This window comes from Myotis yumanensis, unplaced genomic scaffold, assembly GCF_028538775.1.
Source record: "Myotis yumanensis isolate MYYU_CA2020_CCGP unplaced genomic scaffold, mMyoYum1.0.hap1 SCAF_2, whole genome shotgun sequence".
NCBI lineage: Eukaryota > Metazoa > Chordata > Mammalia > Chiroptera > Vespertilionidae > Myotis > Myotis yumanensis.
The window spans coordinates 20,779,977-20,803,754 of record NW_027223753.1 but is presented as its reverse complement, the minus strand read 5'-3'; the positions used below and the strand labels follow the sequence as shown (position 1 = coordinate 20,803,754).

The following is a 23,778-nucleotide window of genomic DNA, read 5'->3' as shown; positions in this document are numbered from 1 at the left end:
AGTCCGCACATCTCCCGGGGGCAGCCATTTTCTTAAAGGCTGTTAAGCTAACGACCCCTTCAAAGTACTCAGATGAGAAACCTCGGGTTCTTTCCGGTCTAGTAGTTATCAACAGCGGTAGCAATAAAAGGCTTCTATCACTGAGACCTAGAAGTGTCTAATTCAAGTGTCCCTTGCTCCGCAGGTCCTCCACTTTAGTTGTTTCCTTAGTCCTTAGAACCATGGATGGCGCAAGCCCAGAAAACGGGGCCTTGACTTTTTAAAAGATGTGCTCCGAAGGACGAGGCCTAAATCGGAAGACTTAGGATAAAGCAAGTCCCTGAGAAGTCCTGGTGCTTTAAGGGTGCGTGCCAACGGGGCGGAGTCTAGAGCGGAAGTTATAAATCAGGACCCAAGTCCTGCTGATGAAAGGCGGAAGTGGAATGTCCGAGGCTGCAGTCATGGCTCAGGAAGAGGAAGATATTCGGGACTACAATTTGAATGCGAAGCAGAAGGCCGCCAAGGCCAAGTATCCTCCAGTCAATCGGAAGTACGAGTGTGAGTATGAGGCTCGCCTCTTCCACCTGCTCTCCTGCCTTCTGGCTCGCTTACCGCTTCCGCTTCAGGCGCGATCCCATGTCGCCTGTGTTGTAGTTTCATTTGTACTTGTTCGCGGAGTCTGAGAGTCGGGGAACCCGGGCTCCCGCTTTTACAGTCTCCTGGACTTCCTCTGCATATGCCTCATCACATTTGTCTTGTGGGTTTCTAGTGTATTCTAAAGATAACCGTAGATTCGAGCGTTTGCGTGGCTGTGTCGTGGGGTAGAGGGTGGCCAGGTGAGAGAATCTTTTTTTTTTTCACAGAACAACATTTTTTCTCAAAAGAGTGACTGCAAGACATACTGCTACAGAATTTACCAGGCGACCGAAAAACACACAGGAGTACTTGGGGGTCCGGGATAAACCCATGTGTTCTCAGATGTCTCACATGTACTAGGACAGTGACTCGGGGTCAGTCCTCCAAACCCCGAGTGAGCCAGTGTGGAGGAGCTTCCTCTTTATGCCCTTTGGTTTCTTTGTTTTCTGTTTCCTAACCGCCAGGCTTTTGTGGTGGGCTTGTACATCCCCTCCTGAGTCAGTCAAAATGGGGGAGTTAGATGTTGTGGGTGACCTCCCCTGTAGCTAAGCTGTTACAGTCTCTGTCTATGGCCCCTTTGTACATTGGGAGTAAGTAGGAAAACAGGTCTTGCTAGACCAGATTGTGGAGAAAGGGGCAGTGACTTCAGTATAGGCTGTCAAGAATGTACATTGGGTTACTGGCACAGATTCAGGTTGCTAGCCCCCCCAAAATGTCTTATTTCCCCCATCAATACCATTGTTATTCAGACATGAGTATTTGGGCAGATGTTTTCTTGAAAATAAAAAGTGATTCATTCCATCAAGGAAAATTACACAGTGTTTTTTGGCAATGGTAAAATTCAAGCTTTCAAGTGCAATTAAAATTTTGGAAAACTTGTATCTGCCATCATGATCGTGACAGTTTCCCAGTAGCTACAGACTTTATTAACGCACAAGATACAGTAAGAGTTCATTGTTATAGCCTCAGATTTGATATTGTAAACCAACCTTTAAAAAACTACCACATTTCTAGTTTATTTTTTAATATTTTTTTATTGATTTCAGAGAGAGGAAAGGAGAAGAAGGGAGAGATAGAAACATCAAGGTGAGAATCAACAGCGGGCTTCCTCCTGCACACCCCCTTCAGGGTATCCCACAACCCAGGCACCTGCCCTGACCCACAATTGAACTGTGACCTCCTGATTCATGGGTGGAGGCTCGACCACTGAACAACACAGGCTGGGCCTTTTCTAGTTTTGATGTAACATCAAGGAAGACTACATAGAGTTTTTTGAAAAGCTATTAAATATTCCTCCCTTTATTCCTACATATTTGTGAGGTTGGATTTGTGTTCTCCACCTAAATCAACACATTGAAAGTCAGTCATTAAAAATATTTGCAAAGCCCTAGCTGGTTTGGCTGAGTGGATAGAGCGTCGGCCTGTGGACTGAAGGGTCCCAGGTTCGATTCCAGTCAAGGGCGCATGCCTGGGTTGTGGGCTCGATCCCCAGTACGGGGTGTGGGGTGTGCAGGAGGCAGTCGATCAATGATTCTCTCTCATCATTGATGTTTCTGTCACTCTCTCCCTCTCCCTTCCTCTCTGAAATCAATAAAAACATATTTTTAAAAAATATTTGCAAAAATGCAAAATAGTGATACTTTTCTCACTAAGTATTTTGAAAACATAGTTTTATTTTTCATAAAATATGCAATTAATGTTAAATAGAATACACCTGTTTTTTTATTTTTTTGTCATGTAATCCTTCATTGTTAATCAACTATATCATATACTAGAGGCCTGGTGGGGTTCAGCCGGCCCATCCCAGGCTGATTGGGCCAGGCTGGCAAGGGGGTTGGGGGTAGGGGGAAGGGGCCTCGGCTCTACCCCCCATCCAGGTGGGGGGCGATGGAGGGGTGGCCAGGGGGAGGGGCCTTGGGTCAGCCGCCCCCCTCCCCCCTGGTCGAACTCCCAGTTGAACTCCCAGTGGAGAGGACAATTTGAATATTAGCCTTTTATTATATAGGATAATCAATCATTTAGCCCAGGGGTCCTCAAACTACGGCCCCTGGGCCACATGCAAATACAAATATTGTATTTGTTCCCGTTTTGTTTTTTTACTTCAAAATAAGATATGTGCAGTGTGCATAGGAATTTGTTCATAGTTTTTTTTTAAAACTATAGTCCGGCCCTCCAACGTTCTGAGGGACAGTGAACTGGCCCCCTGTTTAAAAAGTTTGAGGACCCCTGATTTAGCCTCTAGCTTACAGTGTTTTATTTCATATATAATTCAAAACTCATAGATTAGTCCACCATATTATGGTACAAAGATTTCAGTGGTTGCTACTATTTTACACTTGTTCCTGGGTGAGGACAAATGCATCTTCTGTGATCATCAGAATATTGAGCCATTCTGGCCCCTATAAATGCAACACTTAGTCTTGGATAATCTTTCTTACATATTGTATGGTAGTCAGTGCATTTTCATCTTATTTGCATCTCAAGTATTTAGTCATAGGTAATGTTGGCATATAAAGTAAATTTATAGACATAATTATAAATTGCCACAGTCACAATTATTTCTGAGGATAAAACCATTTAAAATGGTAAAGGACATCAGCAACAATAAGTACAGATGTTGAGGACTTAAGTATGAAACTGAATACCTTTCTTCATATAGCATCATGGTTAAGAGGCTTGTCTTTGCAGCTAGAAAACAGGTTCTGTTTCTGATAATGCCACTTAGGGGGATGTGAGATGGAATGGTTCTTGGACTCTGTGCCTAGGAGCTCCTCATCCAGGCAGAGCAGGGATGTGATTTCCCAACATCACATACCTGTGCAAGTCCCTCTGAGCTGGTGCAGGCATTCTCACTACTTCTTAGTGAATTCTGTGGCCACGTTCCCGAACGTCACCTGTCTGCTCCACAGAGTGACCTTCACTCTGCTCTCAGCTTCCAAATCTGTCTGCTTACTGTTATTTTTAAATTAATAAGTATTTAAAATTTTTCCAGTTAAAATTTCTAGTGTGGTTAATATTGCCAGGTACAACTCATAAACAAAAGCTTTTTGGGGTCCTCAATAATTTTTAAGAGAGTAAAGGGTCCTGAGACCAAAAAATTTATTTGAGAAACACTGCCCTATAGCAATCTATCTGTTTAAAAAACTTTTTTAAATTGAGGTATACTTTACATATAGTAAAAATGCTGAGATCTTAAGGGTAAAATAAAGCCCATTGAGTTTTGATTCTCAGATACACTGTGTAACCAACACCCCAATCAAGTTCTAGAACATTTCCATCACTCTAGAAAGTTCCCTTTTGCTTCTTTCCAGTGAGTGCCCTAGGCCCTTCCACTGTTCTGATATCTGTTGTCGTAGCTTAATATTGCCTGTTTTAGTGTCTCATATAAGTGGAATCTCAGTATAGATTCTTTATGTCTGGCTTATTCACTCAGTATTAAAGATAAACAAAGCCAGACGTTAAAGTGATGAATGGATATTATTTAGTAGCTACTGGCAGTAGGAGAAAGAGCTGAGCTCCATTCTGAGTTGTGCAGAGCTAATTGGGCCTTTTAAAAGGAGAATGAAGGAGGAGGAAGAGGGGAGAGCTGAGTAGAGACTGAGAAGTGAAAAATTACAGAAGTTTGGGTCAGTGTAAATTCGATTAGGCCAGCAGTGTTTGCTTGCTAGCAGTTGTCAAAGGTAGGATTCTATCCTCCCACAGAGACAGAGTCCTTGGTGATTACATTTTAAAGGAATGACTCTGGAGTCCTTGAAAAAGACACTTCTGAGCTGTAAGAGATAAATATTCATAACGTAAGCTCATTTTAGTAAATGCTCTAAGCAACAGAGTTCAAGGGCCTATGGTCAGGTGTTGGCTAGAACAAACAGTAAATTCTTCAGACTGTCTTTCACTTTCTCAAGCAGACATTGTAATGGGGGGTATGGATAGAGGTGAAGTGTATAATTCTAGGAAATTGGGTGACTTTATGCTGGTAGAAGCCATACTCGAGTTTGGCCAGGTCTCTTAGTGCAGAGTGTAGATGGAGTTGTTAGGTGCTGAGAGTTCTGCAGTTTTTACTTAACATTTTTGAGGTTCCTGTTAATATAGTTTTAGTAGTTCACACTTTTTGTTGTTTTTAATCCTTACCCGAGGATATTTTCCCATTGATTTGAAGGGAGAGGGAGACAGGGAGAAACATTGATGTGAGAGACACATTGACTGGTTGCCTCCTGCACTCATCCGTCCAGGGCCCAGGAAAGCTGCAACCAAGGTACATGCCCTTGACTGGAATAGAACCCAGGACTCTTCAGTCCGAGGGCCAACACTATCCACTGAGCCAAACTGGCTAGGGCCACACTTGTTTATTGCTGAGTAGGACTGCATTGTATTCCTCTGTTTTATTTGTTCTCTTGACAGACATTTGGTTTTTAATTTGGGGGAATAAAATTGCTGTGAATATTCTCATGTTGTTTTGTGAATATATGCTTCATTTCTCTAGGGTTAATACTAGTCATTTTCTTTTAACCTGTCATTGCTGGTCATGAGCTGCTTGGTGCCTGAAACATATTAAGTCCTCAGTAATGTTTCTGAGTGAATTAGAGATGAGTTTGAACCTTGAGTGCCACTGGAAGATGGTATTATGGTTTAAGCAGCACTAAATTGAAAGTCAGAAAACCTCAATTCTAGTCCCAACTCTACCTCTAATCAACAGTGTAGTCCTAAAAAAGTCACACAATTTCTAGATTTTGGGGGTTTTCTTGTAGTGAAGGAATTATATATTAAATGATCTCTAAGACTTCTTCTACCCCAAATATTTGTGATCCTAAGTGGGAAGAATTGATGGAAGTCATAATATGAATGAAGAATAGACTGAAATGTTGAGACAACAGATCCAGTGGGAGCTAGCTATTAGTTCTTTAGCTATTTATTTAATTCATATTAACAGAATAACAACTGTAAATGCTTAGAAGAAATTTTAAAAATAACCCTTATTAAAGCAATTAACTTTTGTGTAAATGGATAGCAAAAGGTGTGATCTGCCCACATTTTCTCTCTCTTCAAGGTTGATGTTCTTAATAATGAATTAGAGTTCTTTTCTTGTGATTAGCAGGTAAAGTTTAGTTACTTACAAGTGTTTTTCATTCTCTTCCTCAGATTTGGATCATACAGCAGATGTCCAGTGAGTATAGCTGGAGTTTATGCTTTTGAAACCGTGTGCTTAAATAAGAAAGCTGATGTTTTGTTTTCAATCCTCACCCACGGATATTTTACTATTGATTTCTAGAGAAAGTGGGAGGGAGGGAGGGGAACATTATCATGAGGGAGACACATTGATTGGTTGCCTGCAGCAAGTGCCCTTACTGGGGCTGGAGAATCTGCAACCTAGGTACATGCCCTTGACCCCGAGACCTTTCAGTCTACAGGTTGATGCTCGAGGCTCTAACCACCATACAACCGGCCAGGACAAGAAGGCTGATGTTTTCATCTTGTCCCCAGTTTTAATTTTTCTCTTGGTTTCTTTTGAAAGTGGAAATGGTGGTTTACTAGCATCCAGTTTCAGTGCTATTAAGTTGATTTGAGGCCTTTGGTTTTGTATTATTCATATTGGTTTTATTTTGACTTTGCTGTCAGGTTTTCTTTCTTGCAGTGGATTATATTACTCAGGGCATGAATGTATTTCTTTAGGTTACATGCATGGGGAGATACTCTGGAGGAAGCTTTCGAGCAATGTGCAATGGCCATGTTTGGTTACATGACAGATACTGACACGGTGGAGCCCCTCCAAGCAATAGAAGTAGAAACACAAGGTAACCAGTTTATTTACAAGGAAAAAATTGTTATATAAGTGTGCAGTATTCTACATAATTTCAGAATATTTTCACACTAAAAACAACAAATTGATTGAGCCTGTTCTTCCTCTCAATTTGCCTAAAAAATAAATTTGAACAAGTTATTGGAGATGAGAATTATTAAGCATCATATTCTTATGTTTCTCTTTGATTCTGTGTAGGAGATGATTTGCAGTCTCTTCTGTTTCACTTTTTGGATGAGTGGCTTTATAAGTTCAGTGCTGAGGAGTTCTTCATACCTCGGGTAAGCAAGGAGTTTTCATTTTTAACTGAGCAAATGGGTTCTTAGTTCATATTTTAAAATGGAAAAAGTGATTTAAAGTAGGACATGTGATGTAAAACCATGCCATACAGATATGTATTGATGATATTGATTTGCAGAGATTATAATAGCCATAGGCTCTTCTTAGTTTACCTGAGTTTGCCTATGTATATGCCGTTTGTATTTATTTATTTATTTATAAATGTTTTTATTGATTTTTGAGAGAGAAAGGGAGAGAGAGGTAGAAAACATCGATTGGCTGCCTCTTACACAACCCCTACTGGGGATCACACCCACAATGCAAGCATGTGCCCTGACTAGGAATTGAACCAGTGACCTCTTGGTTCATGGGTCGATGCTCAACCACTGAGTCACACCAGCTGGGCTGATCTCTTACTATATATGTCACTAATCAGGATTGTGTGATAAGAATGTACCTACTATCTTTATTGACACTTTTTATGTTTCCCAAGTTTGAGCTATATTTATGTCCATTTTTATGTTCTTTTTGCCCCATTTGGAAATTTAGTAGCTCTGCCATGTTGGCTTAAGTTTAAAAATTGGTGCTTTTAGTTTTCCTTAATTTGAAAAAGGAAAGGCCAGATTGAAATTGCTTGTAGCCATCAATCTCTAGAAGGGAACACCTCTCCAGCATCGTTGTTATCTAGTGCACATGGCCCCTCCTTGCTTCCATAATCCCTTCATTCTCTCCCTTCCCAGCTTCACTCTGTATACCCTTCCAACTGGGTCATTCATTTTACAGAGTTCAGATGCCTAGAATATTACATAAAAATAGGCTAAGAGTGCTTCAATTATACCTCAGTAAAGTTGAAAAAAATAGACTGAGAGTGATTGAAATCATGTCATCCTCTATCTTACAGAAGAATTCTTTTGACTCAAGTTTTTGTGTTTTTTTTTAATATTTTATTGATTTTTTACAGAGAGGAAGGGAGAGAGATAGAGAGTCAGAAACATCGATGAGAGAGAAACATCGATCAGCTGCCTCCTGCACACCTCCTACTGGGGATGTGCCCGCAACCCAGGTACATGCCCTTGACCGGAATCGAACCTGGGACCTTTCAGTCCGAAGGCCGACGCTCTATCCACTGAGCCAAACTGGTTCTGGCATGACTCAAGTTTTTAGATTGTACATTTTCAAGAATGCCTCCCTTGAATATGTAAGAATAAAACATTATCTCTGTGAAATATATTTAGTTTATCATTCTATATTAGTTAACGTTTTAATTTTCTTTGCATCATAGAAGTTGTATGCTATTTTATCTAGAAGAGGTGATAACCTAGAAGTGTGTTTGGCAGATGGTCTGTAATGATTATTTTAAAACATTAAAATAATTTTTTTTTCTCTTTAGGAAGTAAAAGTACTTAGTCTTGATCAAGTAAATTTCAAATTACGGTCAATTGGGTAAGTTTGAAAATTTAACTAGCAGGTCATGAAAGATGTTAAGTTATATTCTTCACTGAACTTAACAGACAGGAGGATAGAAAAGTCAGAGGACCAATTGCATCCCAGTAGGTACAGGCTTTTCAATTAGTTAAGCTTTGTTAGAGACTTAGGAGGGAGAACTTTGGAGGCCGAAACTTGTCAGAACAAACTTGATTTGAGTTGTTAAGCCTGATTCCCAATTTGTTGATTTTTTTTTTAATCCTCACCCAAGGACATGCTTAGAGAGAGGTAGGGGAGGAGGGAGGGAGAGAGAGAGAGAGAAAGAGAAAGAAACAGCAACGTGAGAGAGAAACATCCATCGCCTTCTGTATGCTCCCCTACCAGGGATCAAACCCCCAAACCAGGTCTGTGCCCTGACTGAGTATCGAACCAGCAACCTTTCAGTGCATAGGACAATGCTCAACCACCTGAGCACTTTGGCTGGGCCCAGTTTGTTGATTTTTTAAAAAAACTTTAATCCCCTGCACATGGCCTTTATTTTATAATTATTTTATTATTTTTTAAAATTGATTTCAGAGAGAGAAATGGAGAGGGAAAGAGGGATAGAAACATCAAGGATGACAGAGAGTCATTGATCGGCTGCCTCCTGCACAACCCCCTAGTGGGTGAGGATCGAGCCTGCAACCCGGGCATATGCCCTGACCAGGAACCGAACCTGGTTCATGGGTTGACACTCAATCACTGAGCCATACTGGCCAGGCCAATTTGTTAATTTTTAGCATAAAAAGTATATAAATGCTAGTTGGCACAGTTATTTGCATAAAGCCTAGTTTGGTGATGGGAAACTGATTTGTCTTTTCTCAGATCCTCACACCTGTACTCCATTCAAACCAGTTTCTTTTATAAAATTATTCTTTTCCTCCAGATTTTGTGAACTCTTGATTAGGTCACTTTAATTGCCTTGGTGTTTCCCAAGTTTCTTCAGTCACTCGATACCTTTTTTTATATAAAGCCTATCTTTTTCATTTCATGTTGAATTTTATTTTTATGTTTCTTTTTGTAAAGTGAAGTCTTTCATTAACTCCTCTTTTTTAAAATATGTTTTTATTGATTTTAGAGAGAGAGGGAGAGGGATAGAGGGATAGAAACATCGATGAGAGAGAAACATCAATCAGCTGCCTCCTGCACACCCCTTCTTGGGGATCTACCCTGCAACCCGGGCATGTGCCCTGACTGGGAATTGAACCAATGACCTCTTGGTTCATGGGTTAATGCTCAACCACTGAGCCACACCAGCTGGACTTAATTAATACCTCTTTTTTTAGGGTGAGGAAATAGACTTGTCCAGGGTAATTAGCTAATAAATGGTTGAACAGAGTTTTAAAACTTAACTCTTTCTATTATTATTGCTGCTTCTGTTACTGGGATCTTCAGCCATATTAGTGTGGAAGGGAGAGAGAATACTTCTAGTCAAGTTCTAGGAAAGTACCTTTGTAGGGCCTTCTATCTATAGACCATGGATTTTTTTTTTTTTTAATTACAAAATGCAAACCAAATTCAGACTGTCTTAATAGAATATGTTATCTTTATTTTGCTTTCCCAAGGTGGGGGATGATATTTCATTAGATTTTAGCCTTGAATACAGTGAAAAATTTTGGATTAACTACAGAGTGTTTGTTGAGAGTCTACCTATGTACACTATACCAGGGCACTTTTTTTTAGTTTAACTATCGACTTTGTTGAAATGGCTGTTGCACATAAGTTCCTCAGTAGCTGTATCTGCTAGCAACCAAACTGAAATTTATACTCCTTCCATCTGTTGGCTTTCTAGTATCTTAACTATATTTGTAAGGATTATTTTAAAATATGTAAAGAGAGAACAAATATTAAGTTTGGGTAATTTTAATCATGTTTTAATTTTCCTTCTCAAGGTGGGGGGAAGAATTCTCATTGTCCAAGCATCCTCAGGTATGTTTTTAATCCAGCCACTAAAACATTTTATACTTTCTTACCATAAAATTTGGTGTTATGTAATAGTAAACTACAATGAATTCTAATAAATTGGTGTAAAGTGGTAAGTTTTTCTCAGCTGTCTTTGACCTATCTGGACATATTATGTTAAAACACTGATTTCACACATCTAATTTGATGGGTTAAGGGTTAGCACTTGTGCCCTGGCCAGTGATGTTTAGTGGTTAGAGTGTTGGCCCATACCAAAGGGTCTGGAGTTCAATTCCTGGTCAAGGGCACATGCCCGAGTTTCAGGTTTGATCCCGCAGCCCCAGTCGGGCCTTGCGGGAGGCAACCAATTGCTATATCTCTCATGTCAATGTTTCTTTCTTCCTTCTTCCTCCTCCTCCTCCTCCTCCTCTTCCTTCCCTCCCTTGCTCCCTTCCACTCTTTAAAAATCAATGGAAAAAATATCTTTAGGTGAGGATTAACCAGAAAAAAAAAAAGAGTCAGCACTTAGGTTCTAGGGGCAGGTTTGTTATTGATTATTGTGGGACTTAAAAGTTTTAAGTCCCACCCTGGTCAGTGTGCTAAGTGGTTAGAGCATTTGCCTGTGCACTGAAGGACCACAGGTTCCATTCCCAGTCGAGTGCACATACCTAGGTTGCAGGTTTGACCCCCACCCTGGTTGAGGCACATCAGGAGGCAACCAATTGATGTGTCTTTCTCACATTGATGTTTTTCTCTCTCTCCTTCTACCCCGCTTGCACTCCCTCTAAAAATCAGTAGAATTGATTTAGAGAGAATTAACAGATTAACCAAAAAAAGTAAGTCCCTTTGCCTTTTCAAGCTTTGATTTCTTCCTCTGTAAAGGTTTTGGCCTAGATGTTCTCTAAAGGACTTTCTACCTCTGCTTCTCTAGATTCTGTATTTGCCAACCTGTGTGGCTTCACTCTGTATTAGTTAAGTCTATTGGAATAGAGCAGGCGAAATTTTCCTGTAAAGGGCCAGATGTTTTAAGCTTTGTGGGCAGAGAACATTGGAAATGATCTAGTATATTGAGGAAAATTGATCATACTGGAGAGGGAGAGAATGATTTTAGAGCAAAGACCTTAAGTTGGTAAGGGCGGGGAGTGGGGGAGTGTGGGATAGAGTATTGAAGAGAAGTTGGCCTTCTAATAAGAGCAGGGATTGGCCATTATTATAGGAGGAAAGGCTGGTGGGAGCACAGATAGAGTTGGATGGTAGACTTGATGTGGGGAAGATGAGTCAGTTCTTATTGATTGCTCTTGTGTTCTCTAGAAAGCATAGTTAAGAGAGAATGAGAATGAAGGAGGGAGGCTAGAGGTTAAAATGTGAAATTTCAGTTGCCTCAGAGTGAGAAAGTGAATTTAGTGGTAAATGTAGGATTACTGGTCAGTGCCAAGTGGCCTTTTGAGAATTGTGAACAGACTTTAAAACCGATACCATTCAGCATGGTGGATGCTTCCACAGGCAGAAAGTTGAGTTTGATTGAGGTTGTTGTTTCCTGAGGGGATTATGGCAGAGTGGGTGGGGAAAGCAGAGGTTCGGGTGCCACTCAAATCCATTGAAGTATTCAAATTTCTTTGGTGCCATAGAGCTAGCAAATGCCAGTTCCCTATTCTCTGATACATTTAGAATTATTGTAGAAGGCCCTGGCCGGGGAGCTCAATTTTGGGTTCAGTCCCTGGTCAGGGCACATACAACTATCAACCAATTAATGCATAAATTAGTGAAACAACCATTGATGTTTCTCTCTCAAAAATCAATAAATAAAAAATGTTCCAAAATATTCCACTTTTTTTTTTTTTTTTAAGACTTATTGTAGAAGGAACTAAGAGAATATCAAATCCTATGGCTCTAAACTGGGGCAGGGTGTTGTCATTTATCAGAAACATGTGGAGAGAGAAGGACCCTACGACGTAAAGTGATTATTGGCAGCTGAGAAGAGAATAGGCCGAGTTCCTAGGGCCCAGGTTAGACTGCAAGGGGGAGTTTTGAGGGGCCCTGAGCAAACAGTAGGAAGACTTTGTGTTATTTGATTCAACCAATTTGATAAGTAAAAAAAAAGCTGATGCCCAGAGGTCAGATAGCTTCCATATCCAGGTGGAAACAAAGCCAGGATTAGAGTTGCATCTCCTAACTCCAGTTCAGAGCTCTATCTACTGTGTACTGTTCTTTTTATTGGATCAATGTATACTATTAAACCAATTTGATAATTATTGTTTTTACTTTTCCATAATAAAATTTTGACTTTCTGCCAATTATTGTTAGAATTAATGATTCTGATTCCATTATCCTTTGTTTCTTATTTGTCTTTTCTCTAATCCCAACTTTAGGGAACTGAAGTCAAGGCAATAACATACTCAGCCATGCAGGTCTATACTGAAGAGAAGCCAGAAGTGTTTGTGATCATTGACATTTAAGATCAAGAAAAAACTCCTATGAAGAACTGTTTTTTTCTCGTCCTTTTGAGAAGATACCATAATATAAATTCTACAGTCTGACAATATGATGGTTTGGGTTTGCAGAACAGAAATTTTTGACTTAAAGTATGACTTTCCCACAAATGGAAAATCAAGGCATCGTCTTGGTCTGTACTAACTATTCAAATGTTAAAGAATTCTTCAGGTGGCAAGTATGATTCCTTATTTATTAATTCCTTGCTGTCGCAACAGGTGCCTCACATCCTTCCAATGGAATGCCAGCCCTCCAGCCTGGTCCCAAAAGGGATCATTGGTGTAAACATCAGTCTGAGAGACTCTGAAGCCTCCACACTCTTATCGAATCCAATTTGGGAGAAAAAATGATAATTTGAGAAATTTTACAATCAAGATTTTGCTTTCCCTCCAAATTGGTTAAGACATATATTTTCTATATGTATATTAAGAGGTAGTATTTTAGATTGCTGTAGGACAGAGCCATCCTGTATTCCAGTTGGATATCTTATAAGAAATAATTATAATTGAACAATTGGGAGACTTCTCTAGAAAGAGCCTGATTTTCTATCTCACTTTTTTTTAAACACTGATATACTGACACTTTCTTGTTTTTCCACAAGAAGAATTTAATGCCCTTAAAAATGGGCCCTTCTATCATGTAATTTTATATTAAAGCCAGTATATTTATACAGTTAGGGAAGAATGGGAGAATTTTTTTTAATTTTTTGGTTTAAAAAAATTATTTAAGCTCTTCATTTCTGAGAAGACAGGAAGACAGGAAAACAACTTTAAAATTGTCTGAACTTTTGTCCAGCCAAGGTGGCTCAGTGGTTGAGCATCAGCCTATGAACCAGGAGGTCACAGTTCGATACCAGTCAGGGCACATGCCCGGGTTGCCCACTAAATCCCCAGTAGTGGGCGTGCAGGAGGCAGCCAATCAATGATTCTCTTTCATCATTGATGTTTCTATCTACCTCTTCCTCTGAAATCAATAAAAGTATATTTAAAATGTAAAATAAAATTATCTGAACTTCTCAAAGTAGATAATTTCTAAAAAATGGAACTGCTTTGGTTTGATTTACAACATTATTCTGTTTTCTTCATTAATTGAGTATTCTTTCTTGTGATACAAGAGTTTGCAAAGTTGCTATTTATTCACACTTACATAAGAAAAGATATCTGGGTGGTGCCATATATCATTATAGTAGGTTGAACTTGACCTAAGACAGCGGTTCTCAACCTGTGGGTCACGACCCCTTTGGGGGTCGAACGACCCTTTCACGGTGGTCGCCTAAGACCATCGGAAAACACATACATAATTACATATTGTTTTTGTGATTCATCACTATGCTTTAATTATGTTCATTTTGTAACAATGAAAATACATCCTGCATACCAGATATTTACATTACAATTCATAACAGTAGCAAAATTACAGTTATGAAGTAGCCACAAAAATAATTTTATGGTTGGGGGTCACAACATGAGGAACTGTATTAAAGGGTTGCGGCATTAGGAAGGTTGAGAACCACTGACCTAAGAGGAAGGGATTGTGAGTTTTCTAAGTGTTCTCTCTGAGCACTGCCTTATTTTCCCTGGGTATTGGAAGGCTAAGCAAAGAGCCTGTAGCTCTTCAATTTAATATGTAGCAGGATCACTGGGGTAGTGCTTCTTAACCTTCTTTAAACACATTTTTCAAATTTGGATTATGGGCCTCCAAGCAAAAATATGTCTGGAATCTCTTTACCTTTGTTAGAATGAGGTTCCAGACTGAGATGGGGCTCTTTTTTTCATGGACCCCTTTCACATCCTGGGCTACTTGGGTTGACTGTGAAAATGAATAAGGGGATACCATGAGGGCAGTGGGAGAGCCACATCTAGAGCAAGGCCTCTTGGGATATATTAAGCCAAGTAGGCTACAAACTTGACTAGGAGAAAAAGCATAGCCATTTCTCTTTCCACCAGTGCTAGATAATGGGATTCAGTAAAAAGTCAGATGTAATTATGCAATATAAATTCCATTTCTTTTAGTTTATAAAAAATATATAATCTATTACTATTTTAAAAATTTGTTAGTTTTAAAATATGCCAAAATGAAGATACTACATAGAAGGAAAATGAATATGTTACCCTTTACATATGAAGTTAGGTTCCCCCCCTCACCACATACTTTTTTTTCCAGATACATTTTTTTAAAATTGATATTTCATCAAATTATAGTTGGCATACAAGTACCCCAACTTTCCTAGGATAGTTAAGAATCCTTTTGTAAATGAAGAGGAAGGGAGTCATCTTGGACTGATATTTGGAACTGTGGAATTTAAACACTACTGTGCTAATATTTTTATTTTAGGGTTGTAGTGATTAATAGCACAAACGAGCCAGATCATGGATTCAAGTCCTGGTTCTACCACTTAATAACTCCACTTTGGGCATGTTGCTTAATCTTTTCCTTAATTTCCTCATTTTAAGTAGTGATGATAGTACCTGCAGGGTTGTTGAGAGGATTAAATAAATGTATACACATAAAGCTCTTATGACAGTGCCTGACTATGTGTTAATGCTCAGTAAACTCGGGCTAGTATTCATTACTGTTATTGAGGCAAGCATAAATGCTAACAGCCCCTTTTTCTCCTTAATTTCAAAAAGCCCACAGTGCTTGGTTAGGGGGTGTGGCCATCCTAGAGACAACCCTGGTAGCCAGTGCCATTCTGGTCTCCCTTTATTTAGACGCAAACAGCCACTTCCTCTCCTGCTTCTCTACTCCAAGCCTCCTGTGTTAATCAAGTTTTCTTTCTAACATCCAAGTTGAGCATATATTTTCAAAAGCTCTGCCATCCCCTTACGCCAAACCAATTGCCCTTCCATTTACTGTCCCTAACTGACTCTGTGTAACCCATGGTGTTACCAAGGGCTGTATCAGATTGAGAAGAAATATGAACAAATTGTTTCTGGCTTTATCATTGTCCCCATGACCTCTCCTGATCTCTCTACCAGTGCAGCCCACCCACATGCACCGGCAAAGACCATGTAACTCATCAGTTCCTACTTTTGAATTTTTGCCCAGATTTTCTCTTGTTTTTGTAACTTTATTGATATAATTCACATACCATATAATTATCCCATTTAAAGTACAATTTGGTGGATTTTAGTATTCTTGGTTATACAGCCATCACCACAATCAATTTTAGAACATTTTTTCTTCTAAAAAGAAACCCACTATTAAGCAGTCATCTCTCCCATCCCTCCAAACTCTAGGGGGCGGCCACTAACTAGTCTACTGTCTTTACCCAGATTCTCACCTGGCGATCTTGCCCTTTTTCAACATAACTGGAAACGCACTTCTTGGAAGCTATTTGGACCTATCCCACTTGCTTGATCCCTACTATACTGGATCCCCTGTTTCTGTGTAGTACTTAGAATTTTAAATTTATGGATACATTGCTGCAGAAGGTTTCTTAGTGAGTACATGTAGCACAACTTTTAAGTAGCAAGCACCTTAAACAGAAAAAGAACAGGCTTCTGGTTATTTATGTACCTTCTTTGAACTTTCCCTTGCTTTTGTATGTGGTTTATTGCTTAACATATTTGACTTTTGTTGGCATTAATACAAGTTCTGTAGGGAAAAGACTGACATGTTAGAGAATGAAGTTTTCCATTTTTCTTAGTATATTTGTGGCTTCATTTGTATGAATAGTTAAACTGTATCAAAAGAAGATATTAATTATAATTTCACACAAGATATAAGGAAGCTGACTAAACAGCATCATTTCTGTGATATTCTGAATTTTATCATTAAAACTTGTAAGTGCCCTCCCCAGTTGGTTGAAACAGCATCCCGATGCTGAACCAAGGTTTTGGGTTCAATCCCCAACCGGGGCACATAAAGAATCAACCAGTGAATGCATAAATAAGTAGAACAACAAATCAGTGTTTCTCCCTTCATCTCTCTCAATAAATAAATTAAAAATAAAACTCTTGTAGCTAAAGTCACATACTTTACACAATATTTATTCAGTATAGGATTTATCCACATACAATGATGTCAGCTTTAAAACAATTGGCTGTTACTTGTATAAAGTCATCTTATAAAATAATGAACAACACATCTCAGTGAATTAAGCTGATATTCCAGGATTCAAAAAATTGGATCATTCTAATTCCTGTTTCACTGGGTTGTCTTAGGTAGGCTGCTTAATTTCTGTGTCTTAATTTCCTTACCTTTCATGTGGGATAACTGTCCTATTTCATAGATATGTAAAGAATAACAAAAATTATTAAATACTTTGCAAATATAAAATGTTATATAAATGATAAATAGTAATACTGATTCACTCTAATATAAAATAACAGAACTTTCCATTTATAATCTAAATTTTGGTCCTCCAGTACCTATTATTATCACCCTTTCCAGTTAAATACATCTACTTACGCTGTACTGTTTTTAGGGATTTTCCACAGTATTAATTTTAGGACTCAAAAATATATATACTATGAGTGGAAATGTCAAGATATCATTGCATGACTTGGCAAAATAACTTCAATGAATTGAGTTTTGTATAATAAGGATGATATGCTGCCATAAGAGAACCTATGGTTGTCAGCATATAAGTGCAGTGAGTAATAGGAGTAATAAAGTGAGACTAATGCTTAAAGAGAAATGAAGAGTTATCTAGCTCCAAGGTTTTCAATACTGTACTGAGCTCTACCAAGGTGCCTAGGGAAAGGCTTGTAAGGGACTTTACCCAGAGCAGCTCTGATTTTAGAGTTTCTTCCTTCAATGTTGCCTTCTCTATGAAACAACTCATTAGAATAAATTGTTATCTTGGGTGAAAAGAAAATCTTTTAAAACACTGATCTAGTCTATTTTGCTTTCTCCAGACAGTAGGCACGACTGCAGTGGTGCTTTATTTTGGCAAAACTTCTTCCCGTCAACAAGACACTCGTAAGGACCATAGAGTTAGAAGGATGTTCAGAAGCTGATAAACAGCATTCCTGCAAGAGCAAACTGGTCTAACCAATTCCCATTATTTTCCAAATATTAAAAAAAGTCATTGGCATAAATAAAGCTTATATTAACAGATTATACCATTATGTAACATTTTCCCACATTTAAAAGCCAAAGAATTTAGTTTTCTCAGAAACCAATAAATAGTTTCACTCTAGAAAAGAACTGGTCTCTAAAGTCTTAGATACATATGATAACTGGAATATTATTTACAACTTGCAAACATGTCAGGAACGTTCTTTTACGATACTAAAATGATAGAACAGATAGGCTGTGTAGTTTGGTGAATTTGGTAGCTGTTTTAGGATTGATGCTTGTTATAAACAATTGTAAGAAAGCATTATTTCTGATAAGGCTCTATGGGTTCAGTGGACCTTGCTGACATTCATGCTGCTGTATGTAAAGTTTGCATGCAGAAGACAATAGCATAAAAGAACATTTAGGTCATAAAGTGCGTTAGAGTATATACATGCAAGCACTCCTTCATTTCTATGAATAAAGCTCAAATCAGTAATTTTTCCTATTGGCTCCAATGACTAAAAATCAGATTATAATTTGGAAAGCTGTTACTACTAGCTGGTGAGTGACAACTAGAGAGTGACAACTGTTCCCTCCCTCACTGGGATACTGATGACTCCTGATTCAGGAACAGTCATGTTGGGAAAACAATGAACTCGATGCACACTATCCAGTCTTGAAGCAACTGGAAATTTACCATCAGAGGAATCTTGAAAAAGTCTCAGAATTAAGTATCATTTTTAAAAAAAAAGGTTATTCATCTACTTAATACAAATTTTTTAGAAATTAATCATTGTAGCCCACAAATTGGCATCAAGGACAATCATTAATTAAATTTAAAAAATAACAATGCCAAAACCGGTTTGGCTCGGTGGATAGAGCGTCGGCCTGCGGACTGAAAGTTTCCAGGTTCGATTCCGGTCAAGGGCATGTACCTCGGTTGCGGGCACATCCCCAGTGGGAGGTGTGCAGGAGGCAGCTGGTCGATGTTGCTCTCTCATCGATGTTTCTAACTCTCTATCCCTCTCTCTTCCTCTCTGTAAAAAATCAATAAAAATATTTTTTAAAAAAAATTTAAAAAATAACAAAAAGTATCTTGAGGTATGTCAGGCTGTATTTAAAAATACAGTATAATAGCCCAGTCGGAGTGGCTCGGTTGAGCATCATCCTGTGCACTGAAAGCTTGCCAGTTCGATTCCCAGTCAGGGCACATACCTGGGTCACAGCTTTGATCCCTGGTTAGGCCATGTACAGAAGGCAACTGATCAATGTTTCTCTCTTACATTGATGTTTTTCTCTCTCTCTCTCCCTTCCTCCCCCCCACCTTCTTCCTCTCTTTAAGCATGTCCTCAGGTGAGAATTAAAATAAAAATAGAGTATATACTACATGGAGCCTCTATCAAAATGCAGTTATATCAAGCTTTATTGTGATAACTTGCAGAGACCTTTATGGAGGTCAGTTCTTTACTTCTGGTATATAAATTTTATCTTTAGAAGTAAAGTAAAATAATGCTTCTTCAATTTACCTGTAATTTTGGAATGTTTCATAAGTCACACAGGGGAAGAGTTTAAAATTAACTTTGTATCCTATGAGAAAAGTTTTTTTTGTTTTTTTTTTAAATATATTTTATTGATTTTTCACAGAGAAGAAGGGAGAGAGATAGAGTTAGAAACATCGATGAGTGAGAAACATCAATCAGCTGCCTCCTGCACATCCCCCACCGGGGATATGCTCGTAACCCAGGTACATGCCCTTGACCGGAATCGAACCTGGGACCTCTCAGTCCGCAGGCCGACGCTCCATCCACTGAGCCAAACCGGCTTCGGCGAGAAAAGTTTGTTCTGAAAAAGTATATACACAGGATAAGCAAAAATGCTTAAAGTGTTTAAGATGATAACTTCTTCAAATCATTTTATATAAAAATTTACATATAAATAACGACATAAAACGTCAATAGATACTGTAGGGACATTACTTAGCACTATATGAATAGTTCAAAACATGTTGAAGATGATTAAATTCCTCTTTGTCATACTTTCTAATTTCGATAGGCTTCTTTTATAACTACAGCAGATTGGTGAAGTGCAACTTCATTTCTTCACCATTTCAGGGGACAAAATGAGGAGAAAAGGTTGAAAGAGGACTGTTTGAAAATCAAAACCTGTCCAGTCACAATCCCACCACAAACTTTCTGACCTTAATTTCCTCATTTGTAAATCAAAGACAATATTTATCTCGCTGATTAGGTGAGAAAATGTGTGAGATAGCACTTTATAAAAAATATAGCAAGCAGTACATAAATGTTAGAAACTGCTCTTAAGAACTGGCAGGAACCTCCAGTGTTCTTGTGTTTTTTTCTTTAGAGGGGAAGAGAACTATATTGACACATCTTCACAAACTACCTTGACTTTTAGGCATCATTAGTTTCCTGCTTTAAGAAAATGGTATCTGTATATCAGGGGTCCTCAAACTACGGCCCGCGGGCCACATGCAAATACAAATATTGTATTTGTTCCCGTTTTGTTTTTTTACTTCAAAATAAGATATGTGCAGTGTGCATAGGAATTTGTTCATAGTTTTTTTTTTAAACTATAGTCCGGCCCTCCAACGGTCTGAGGGACAGTGAACTGGCCCCCTGTTTAAAAAGTTTGAGGACCCCTGCTGTATATAATCTCTGGTCAGCCTCTACTTTACTGTTTTTGCTTTTCTTAATACTACTAACTGCATGAGTAATTTTTTAACTTAAAGGCAAAAAGTTCAAATATGAACGATTTCAAACATTTTAGATTTGTCTTCTGCAATAATCCTAAATCATTTAGGATATTGGAATGATAGGTTGGTGTGGACCTTAAGTTAATAGAATAACATTAGTTCAGTCAGGTTTGGGTGCCTGACTCTTAAATGTGCTTTACTTGGTTCCCTATGAAAACTCAATAGTTTATGTTTTTGAAACACCTTAAAATTACCTTACATGAAGTTTGGTTGTGGTGAATTTCTTTAAAATATTTTCTTTGAGCCCAGCCAGCATGGCTCAGTGGTTGAGCGCTGACCTATGACCAGGAGGTCACGGTTCAATTCCCGGTCAAGGTACACACCTGGGTTGCAGGCTCGGTCCCCAGTGTGGGGCGTGCAGGAGGCAGCTGATAAGTGATTCTCTCTCATCATTGATGTTTCTATCTCTCCCTTTCCCTTCCTCTCTGAAACCAATAAAAATATTTTAAAAAATATTTTATTTGAAAAACGTTTGCTAAGTAGATCTTCCAATATTAAAAGAAAAAAGGCATCTCTGTAATAAAAGTAAGACGATTAACTGTTCATCTATCATGCCAACTCAAGCTAAGTCTTTCTTTCCAGTGCAGCAACATGTTTTAGGGCAACAAAGTTCAGAATGGATACAATGGCCTGTTCAGAAAGCATGCAGGTTATCGTAGGCCATTACTTTTAAGTCAGTCTGACAATTTGTTAATCAGTCTCTGACCATGGAAAAGAGAGAGATACAGGAAGTCGACGTAAGTTGCAGACATGCCAGCTCTGTTGGTGCACATTACAGCTACCTAATGTTGGGCTTTATTTCTTTTTCTTCTTCTTCTTCTTCACTATCATCAACTTGTTGTATGACCAGATCAGCAGACCCATCCTCTACAATCTCCACATATGACCTATTCTCTTCTTCACTCAAATGCCACCTGGAATCCTTCTCGCCATCTGATGGGGACATAAGATGCTGTTCAGCTTCCAGATCAATGGGGAGGCTGTCTATGCCAACTTCAGCAAGGCACTCATTACAGAGTCTGTAGCGCCGGGTTCCCTCCTGCACCACTTGACCTGTTAGATCAGTCACATGGCGTTTGCATTTTCTGCAGATTAGTTTGCATGCCTGGTGAATCTGTGTAGAGATTTAAACAGTAATAAAAAAGGATTTTTAAAAGCAGGACAATTTGATATTCTAGGTATCAGTCCGTAAACTTAAGATGTTAAAGCCTATTAAGTTTGCATCTAGTGCAGCGGTTCTCAACCTGTGGGTCGCGAACAATGAAAATACATCCTGCATATCAGATATTTACATTACGATTCATAACAGTAGCAAAATTACAGTTATGAAGTAGCAACGAAAACAATTTTATGGTTGGGGGTCACCACAACATGAGGAACTGTATTAAAGGGTGGCGGCATTAGGAAGGTTGAGAACCATTGAAGTGTGTTGACCTGCAAACTGAAAAGTCCCGGGTTCAATCCAGGTCAAGGGCACATGCCCAGGTTGCAGGCTCTATCCACAATGGAGGGCATGCAGAAGTCAGCCAATCAATGATTCTCTTTCATCACTGATGTTTCTCTCTCTCTCTCCCTCTCCCTTCCTCTCTAAAATCAATTTGAAAAAAATGTACTTAAAAAGTTAAATCTCAACGACCTTTAAATTAAAAAACAATAGCATCTAGTTATTAGAAAAAGACAAAGATTTTGGTGATAAATTGATGTCACTGAAATATTACACACCAGTTTTCTCTAAATAATGGCCAATAGTATTAATCCAATAGTATTTTGATATCTGAGATAACACAGGACACCTTTTCAGAATAATAATAATTGCAAATACTTAATATATGCCATGTACTACTATAATGATATTACATATCTTAGTTCGGGTGTTAGCTTCATGAGATTAATAAAGGCAGCCATTTTGTCTGTTTTGCTCACTGCTGTATACCTAGCATTTAGAAAGGGGTCTGACACATAACAGGTGCTCAGGTATATTTGTTGAATAAATAACTATAAAGCAATGCATGAAGAAATTACTTTAAGGTACCCAGTGTCCTTTAAAATTAAAAGGATCTCATCAATGGAATTGAAGTACAAGTAATAGAACAGATTTTGGAAAAAATTCTTATTGCAAGATGATCAGCAGAACAACGTTCCAATACAACTACAGTATTAAACCACTAGAGCATTGACCAGCAAATTCCCTGAGATTTTTCTGACTCTGACAATCCACTCCTCAACTGGGAGTGGTTCTATTGCCCACCTTGCTGCCTTCCCTGAAGGGACTAAAGAAACTAGAGGGACACTAGAAAGGCAGTGTAGTGTCATGCAGAGATACCCGACAGCTGAAACTAGAAATTCTACCGGATAAGGATTCAAGAGTCACCAGTAGATGCTGAGGATCTAAAGTGATTCTGACCCAGACATTTAAAACATTTTTACAGTTTATATTGGCTCCAAAAAGACCAGTCTATAAAAACCTGTTAGATTTTAAATGCATTAAAGTGAATAGTCAAAAGACTATCACTGACTTCAAGGTCTCAAAGAATAAAAAGAAAAACATAAAAATTGAATTATGCATTATGTGCAAAGTAAAAACATTAAGTTAGAAAAAATTTTAATATGGTAGAGTTATGAGAAAAGATTTCCATCATAAATGGATTATCCTAATTGCATGTATTTAAGAAGTAAAATTCGAATGAAAAATCAAATACATACTGTTCGAAAATGGCTACTTAGGTGGTCTAGCCTGCTAAATCTTTTCCCACAAGCTTGACATGGGTAGGGCCGTTCTCCTGTATGACAACGAAGGTGGCGCTTTAGGTCGGCTTTCCGCTTCACCACATGTGTGCAGTATGGGCACTTGAATCTCATCCTGGGCAAATCATCTGTCAGGAGACAGTTTGACTAAATCATTGGAAAGTTCATAACAACAATTCTAATCACACAAAAATACCCAGAAGGACTTGGTGAGTCCAATCTTGAAAAGGTAGAAAGAAATGAAGACTTGATTGTCAATGTAACAGTAAGTACAGAACTATAACTTCAGTATTCAGTATTTGATATATTTACAGTCTGGTAAATTCAGACTGTCACACTTACCGTCTTACTAAATGTCATAGAGTCAATAGCTATTGAATGTAAAAAGATATTAATCGATTTTAAAACTGTAGATATAATCCAAAAGTAAAAATATTTAATATTGAAGCTTTTAAGTAACTTGTTTTACTTAAAGTTTGTATTCCCCTTGCCTTTGTTTTTCATACACTTGTAGTACTTTTAAAGTTGAAACACTTTCAAGGGTCTTTAATTTGTTTTAAATTCTGGAATGTAAAGCTCTCTTATTTTTTTAATATTATTATTATTGTTAATCCTCACCCAAGGATATTTTTCCATTGATTTTTAGAGAGAGTGGAAGGAGAGAGACAGAGAGAAACACTGAAGTGAGATAGATCGATTGGGTGTGTCT

The 23,778-nt window shown here is 38.4% G+C and overlaps 2 protein-coding genes across 4 annotated transcripts in view; one reads left to right on the top strand and one right to left on the bottom strand.

Moving 5' to 3' along the window:
• The first annotated feature begins 49 nt into the window (after positions 1 to 49).
• ZBTB8OS (zinc finger and BTB domain containing 8 opposite strand) lies at positions 50 to 16,511 on the top strand. 2 transcript variants are annotated; one of them, XR_011470215.1, is made up of 8 exons: positions 50 to 537; positions 5,752 to 5,776; positions 6,283 to 6,404; positions 6,608 to 6,690; positions 8,079 to 8,131; positions 10,045 to 10,081; positions 12,424 to 12,677; positions 12,763 to 16,511. XR_011470215.1 is itself a non-coding variant. In XM_070404641.1 (7 exons), the coding sequence occupies exons 1-7, from the start codon at positions 405 to 407 to the stop codon at positions 12,508 to 12,510; spliced, it is 540 nt and encodes a 179-aa protein (XP_070260742.1). In that variant the 5' UTR covers positions 50 to 404; the 3' UTR covers positions 12,511 to 16,509. The 2 variants fall into 2 exon arrangements, 1 of the variants encoding a protein (XP_070260742.1); XM_070404641.1 differs by having other exon boundaries at positions 12,424 to 16,509.
• ZBTB8A (zinc finger and BTB domain containing 8A) overlaps positions 14,932 to 23,778 on the bottom strand; it is a 26,397-nt gene continuing 17,550 nt past the window's right edge. For both annotated transcript variants that reach the window (XM_070404639.1, XM_070404640.1), the window contains exons 4-5: positions 23,028 to 23,197; positions 14,932 to 21,438 (exon numbers count right to left, since the gene is read on the bottom strand). In XM_070404639.1, the coding sequence (XP_070260740.1) occupies positions 21,103 to 21,438; positions 23,028 to 23,197 (506 nt within the window). In that variant the 3' untranslated portion in view covers positions 14,932 to 21,102. The remainder of the gene's footprint in view (positions 21,439 to 23,027; positions 23,198 to 23,778) is intronic.